A 6,307-nucleotide genomic window follows, 5' to 3' on the forward strand; every position below is an offset into this window, starting at 1 on the left:
TATATATAAAATCTTCTCACATGTGCAAAAGTGCTTAATTTAAAGCTAACACCAACAGTGACCAACACTCTAGCATACTTGAACGTAAAGCTGGAACAGCAGGTGTAATAGTGTAGCTATCAACTTGGTTTCAACTCAATCATTCTTTAGAAAATAGCTTAAACTCATTCAGACTGAATGGAGAGCAACTGTGAACATTGATTTGATTGATGTCCTGTCACAGATTCTCCATTGGATGTCCATCTGGACATTCTAACATATGAACATGGCTTAATCCAAACCGATCCATTGAAGCTCTGTCTGTGTGCTTTGGGTTGCTCTGAAAGGGGAGCCTTTGCCCCAGTCTCAAGTTTTTTGCAGCCTCTAACAGGCTTTCTTCCATGAAGGCCTGTATTTAGCTCCATCCATCTTCCCTTCAACTTTGTCAGGCTTCCCTGACCCTGCTCAACAAAATTCTCCTTACAGCATAATGCTGGCAGTTTCTAGTGTCACCATAGGGGCAGAGGGTTCTGGAGAGTACAGTGTTCGTTTTCTGTCAGGCAGTGTTTAGCATGTAGACCCAAAAGTTCAATTTTAGTTTTCCCTGACCAAACCATCTTCCATATTTTTGTTGGGTCAGATTTGATAGTTTCCCACCTGTACATCAGCAACTTTCACAGAACAGCTACATCTTAAGATAAGCTTACATACAGTGTACTAGTTCCTAACTGGATTACTTCTAGGAGTTACTGGTTACACTGGATTTCTCCATATCATAATTAGTTGCTGCAGTGTTTGTTCAAAGAACAGAAATATGTCTGCAAGACACTGTTACTGGCTCGCCTGTTCAACTGAAATGAGATCTGTGGATCTATTTAGTTTCTTTGTATTGTAAATGTCTGAAAAAGTGAAATTAACCCAGCACGGATGTGGCTGTTTGGTTATATATTGTCCCCATCTATTTGAATTTTTATTAATGCTTTTATTACCCATTTATTGAGGAAGCATTTTCCACCATTTGAATTTGATACACATACCTTAACAAAAATAAATAAATACACAGGAAAACAGACTGACGGAAGATGCAGAGCAGCAAAAACAAGGTAAGCATTTCAGTTCAATAGATCTCAAATTATGTCATCATTTTGGGCATTTGCAAAATGCCACTGAGACTGAGCATTTTAAAATTGCTATTATGCAATAATGAAAAGTCAGACCATTGGCATGATGACAATATGCAGGTTTCCAGTAAATTTCATGTACACTTACCAAAATAAAAATAAGCTTGTCTCCAACTGTCTGTCTTAGCTTTTTTATCCATTGTATAAGCAGTAGGTGATGTTTCAATGTCAAAAAATCCCTGTGGCCAAATCTGTGCTTTGATGCAATAGTTAATTTATAATTTTTTTCTAAAGGTTTTTCTGGCACTAGTGGCCTTTATCTGCAGTAGATTAGACAGGAAATGGGCAGAGAGAGAAGGGCGGAGGATAGGCAGCAAAGGTCCCAGGGTTGGGAATCGAACCTCGGATGGCTGCGTTGAGGATTAATAGCCTCCCTATAAGGAGCATCCGCTCCACCTCTACACCACACACCACCACAGCACCCTTTAATTTGTAGTAGTGGTGTGTAGTATGATCACTGCGTTTTACCAGGACACCAGTAGTTGTCAGACGACATGCTTACACTTACGTTACATGCTATGATTCAAGTATCAAGAAAGAAAAAAAACATGGAGTAAACGGACCAAACATGCAGAAAGTCTGGGGAAAAATCTAATTAATGAAAAGCAAATATGCAAAAGCGAAAGAACCACAACAGCGACAAGTCAACATCAAACAAACTGTAGATGGATCCATCTCTGACTCGAGCTACACTTTCCACAGACAATATGAGATCGACAAGCAGATCCAACTTCCTGAATAATCATGCACAAACTGGGATAGAAAAATGTACAATGAAGGGGAGCAAACAACAAGCACACAACAGAACAGTCTAGGCTCTGAACTTCAGTCTATGCCTGGATTTGCAACATGCTTCGAGGGAAGTTTAAACTCCGCTTGATAAATACGGATATGTTCTTGTAAAATAAATCATGAGCCAGTGAGTCATGTTAGAAGAAGTAGCTTTGATAAGAAGCTCTTCATTCTTCAAAGTGTTTTAGTGTAAATGTTGATGGTCATCAAAGAATGTTGCACTGAATCGGGTCAACAATGGGGATTTAGCTTGTTAACCAGTCGACATTACGTACCTCTCACAGAGTTCATCACCTGGTAACAATATAAAACAGCTGTTTAATTACATATGCAAGTACATGAGGGCCTTACACCAGACTGCAGCTTTTCTTGCAGGTACAAGCAGGGTGGTCTTCCAGATAAACACATTTTGGCGTAAAGGTTTATCCAAAGACTTTTTATCTGTTATTGATTATTTTAAAAAGTACTGTATTATTAAATTTGCCGACTGTTTTTTTTAAATGAACCGATTAGTAAAATGAATAATTGGATTGCAAAAGATGCTCAAGAGGAGACTTTTCTTTTCACAGAATGAGTACCAGGAGAATCTGAAAATGACTTTTTTTAATATTAAATGCAAAATGAATATGATTATTTGTACAGTTTAGGCTTAATTACTGCTCTGACCATGTTGATCTAACGATTTATTAATTACTAAATTAGTTGATGATAATTTCAATAATTGATTCATTACAATGATTCATTTTGTAAACACTGATCAAATTTACACACCTGCAGTAAGGTTATGTAAACTAAGAGAGTATGTCAACCTAAACATTGAATCAGTTTCCATCGTTATTGCTGTGGTGGCTAGGTGAAGTCTCACCTTGAACATTGTGCTCCCCAGCTGAGCGGGGGACATGCTGACCACAACTCCAGCAGACTGGAGAGCTGCGATCTTCTCTTTGGCTCCGCCCTTCCCACCAGCGATGATGGCACCAGCGTGGCCCATCCTGCGGCCTGGAGGAGCCGTCAGCCCGGCGATGAACGACACCACAGGCTTGGCGTTATCTCCCTGGATGATGGAGGGTGCAGGGAGCAAAATGAAATGAGTTTAAGATTAGAAAGATGAACAAAAAATAAAAAATAAAGAGAGAAACACCAGAGGGAAAAGTGATATTTGTTTTGCAAAACAGCAGTAGCAGCATCGTCCGTACAAAAATAGAAGGAATTAGTTTTCTGCACCTGCATTTCATTCATTCATTAGACACAATGCACCTTGTGGCCTCCCATTAGAGAACTCCATGATAACACGCAAGTCTAACCAGTCATCTCTGTCTAAGCCAGCATTATTAAAACAAAGGGTCAATCAAGCCATTTAATTGCATGGGCGGCAGTGTGACCAGATAGGGGCTCAGGCTCCTGCCATTTCATATCATCTCATTTCTGAATTGGTAATTAGTCATGCAGCCAGTGATTAGCTCAGCGCTTGTCTATGCTACTTGTTCATTGATGGATGTTACATTCAACAGTTAAGATCATTTCCAAGGTGAAGAGAGCTAATATTTCATCTTCAGCCATAACATCATAACCAGAACGAGGGACAGAGGCTGTGCGTGTGCGAAGCAGCTAATATTTCATACTTAGGGATAACAACATAATTGCTGGGGACGGCTGTGTGCGTGTGCACAGGCTGACGCTCATCTGGCAGACAGCATCCAGAGAGCGAATGTGGCATGTTTAACAGCCAAAGCAACACAGCGAGGTCCTTCAAAGACACGCACTCCTGCAAGCATTTCAGCACCAGATTTAAAGATGACACTGGCAGGAACGAGATGGCACCTCTTAATACACATACGCTCAAGACGACGTTTGATAATTGAGACTAGCAGGGCATATATCAACCAAGGGAACGTCGAGGGCCCTGGATGAAAAAGCATCACTAACTAGATGCGTTAAGGCTTGCAGAGTTACCCAGGAAAAGCAGAGAGGGAGGGAATATCACTATAAAGAGCTCTGAATATGTTAGAAGCATCTCTTCTAACCAATGAAAGATTATAAGCAAAAAAAACACACACACAAAAAAAAAAAAAAAATTTGCAGAAAACAGTCTACTCAGGAATCAAAGCACGTTCTGAATACACAAACCGCCCTCATGTGAATCCAGCCTTAAATCTACCTCAAGCAAAACAGGTTTAATTACTCTATTAATTCCTGCCTCTCTTGGCACTAAGTAACAATTCAAAGAGGGAGGGGGGCTGTGCTATTCGCTCCAGCCGTCTTCTGTCGTTCACTGTTAGCAGCGCAGATTTATTACATTCATTAAGGGACCAATAGGGGAGTTTCACCGATTCTGTTTGCCAACATGACAGGGGAAGTGCTTTGCACCGTAAACACAAACTAAAGTCGAACTCAGACTATTTTAGGCTCCTATAAACATGACAGGCTGGTAGGAGTAGCTGGAATGTGCTTACATATAACACAGCTTTAAAAACTCATGCACCAGAAGACAAGCTCATTTTATTATCAGTCATTTCCGTACAAACTTGAACAGTGTATTGAACATTAATAGATATATTATGTTAGTTTGAATGCCAAATTTTCAAATCTACTTACAAAGATGGAGCACTGTAAAATAATCAAAAGTATACAGTCATGTAAAAAAAAGACATCCTCTTAAACACTCGTTTACATGTCGATATATAAGCTTTGATGTATTTATTTCTGAATTTTTTTTTTTTTTCAGGTACAGGCAAAAAATAAACCTAGTTGTATTTATTAAACCAGTTCCAGCCTATGCACCATCTTTCCAACACCACTTCCATTTTTAGAATCCATTTTTAGAGCTGCACCTTTCTATGGTGCAGCTCTATCAGTTAGATCTGCAATTTTAAAAAGTGCAGGTAGATCATTTATCTGCCAACACAGAACTTCTGTGATGGGCCTGGTTTCCAGCAGCTACTCTGTCTGAAACTCTAATTCAAATAGCCTCAAATGAAGAGAAACTCGGTTTAATTCAAAGTGAAAACATTGTGTCCTGACATCTTTGTACGACTCCACTTGACTATTAAAAACAGGTCTAAGAGCACCATTTTATGAACAATTTTCTACACAAGTGACTTTCAAAGGGGAATCTGCAGCTTACTCCCACACTCTGCTGGGCTTTTCATGCTTGTGTTTCATTTGAACTGTCCCTCACTGTCAACACTGTGTGATTGGGTGGGGGGATTGTTTGTACTTTATTTGTTCAGTCAGAGTAGTTATTCTCCTGAGACGCCAGCGGCAGATTTGCATGCATTAGAGCAGCAGAGTGCAAATCAAATCCATTTCTCAGCTCAAGAGCACCGAGCACACATATACAGAAACAAACAGAGCAAAATTAACACAGTAAAAAGTAATCCATGGGACAAGAGTTCAGACCTGGAGAAGTTGTAAATGTCAGCAGTGTCGTCACATCAGCCAATCATCACCTCCCTCACAAGTGAGCATCAGAAAAGCTTCACAATTCATCACCGCGGCCGATTTCTAAAACATGACCTGCGAGTCACACCTTCATCTTATCTGTCACTTTCTACCTTCATCACATAAATAACTGAGAAATATATGGGAGAAAGCCTGAGGCTGTGATAAAAAAAAAAACAACATACTCTTAGTGTGTGATGGTTGCCTTTCTTCACAAGAACTGGCAGATTTGGGGAATGTTTTTTTTTTTTAACGTTTTTAGTAAATCCTTTGCTGATTTTCAAAATATAAGCAAAGTTTAAAAACACACATGAGCATGTGTAAATAAAGAGTGTTGCTTACAGTATTGTGCTGCTTCAGGTACTCGGCAGCGTTCTCCTCAGCATTTCCTCCGATCTCTCCGATGAGAATAATGCCCTCCGTTTTGGGATCTTGCAGGAACACTTCCAGACAGTCTATGAAGTTTGTGCCATTAAATGGATCACCACCAATACCTTTCAGGAGAAGAAAACAAACACTTATGCATCCAAGAATATCAAATTTTCTAAGAAATGTGAGAAAACCTACGCAAAACAACAATGTAGGGTTAAAAATGCTTTATGATATTACTGATTAATATTTTTTTCAAAACTAAAATAATGAATAATGAAAGATTTTAATGTGGACCTGTTCCCATAATGCATTATTAACAAATCAAGATTTCCATGGTGACAAAACAAGGTGTAAAAAGGAGTCAGTCTGTTCCATGTTTGTCTGCCAATATGAGCAGCTCAGGGCCAGTTTCCTTTCAAATTTCACTTATTGCTTATTTATTTTCTTCCTGTTTTGTTTTGACAAAATAAAAACATACAAAGAAAGAAAGACCATTTCTAGTTGTTTTTGTCATTTGTGAACAAATAGGAACTATATATATA

The 6,307-nt window shown here is 39.1% G+C and overlaps 1 protein-coding gene across 2 annotated transcripts in view; it reads right to left on the reverse strand.

Annotated features, from left to right (window-relative positions):
• The window catches only part of suclg1 (succinate-CoA ligase GDP/ADP-forming subunit alph), a 22,001-nt gene that overhangs the window by 4,553 nt on the left and 11,141 nt on the right, over positions 1-6,307 (reverse strand). Inside the window, exons 7-9 of one of the 2 annotated variants that reach the window (XM_008413749.1) lie at positions 5,736-5,887; positions 2,818-3,006; positions 2,228-2,246 (exon numbers count right to left, since the gene is read on the reverse strand). In XM_008413749.1, the coding sequence (XP_008411971.1) occupies positions 2,228-2,246; positions 2,818-3,006; positions 5,736-5,887 (360 nt within the window). The remainder of the gene's footprint in view (positions 1-2,227; positions 2,247-2,817; positions 3,007-5,735; positions 5,888-6,307) is intronic. The other variant, XM_008413759.1, reaches the window with a different exon arrangement.

Source organism: Poecilia reticulata, linkage group LG1 (assembly GCF_000633615.1).
Source record: "Poecilia reticulata strain Guanapo linkage group LG1, Guppy_female_1.0+MT, whole genome shotgun sequence".
In the NCBI taxonomy this organism is placed as follows: domain Eukaryota; kingdom Metazoa; phylum Chordata; class Actinopteri; order Cyprinodontiformes; family Poeciliidae; genus Poecilia; species Poecilia reticulata.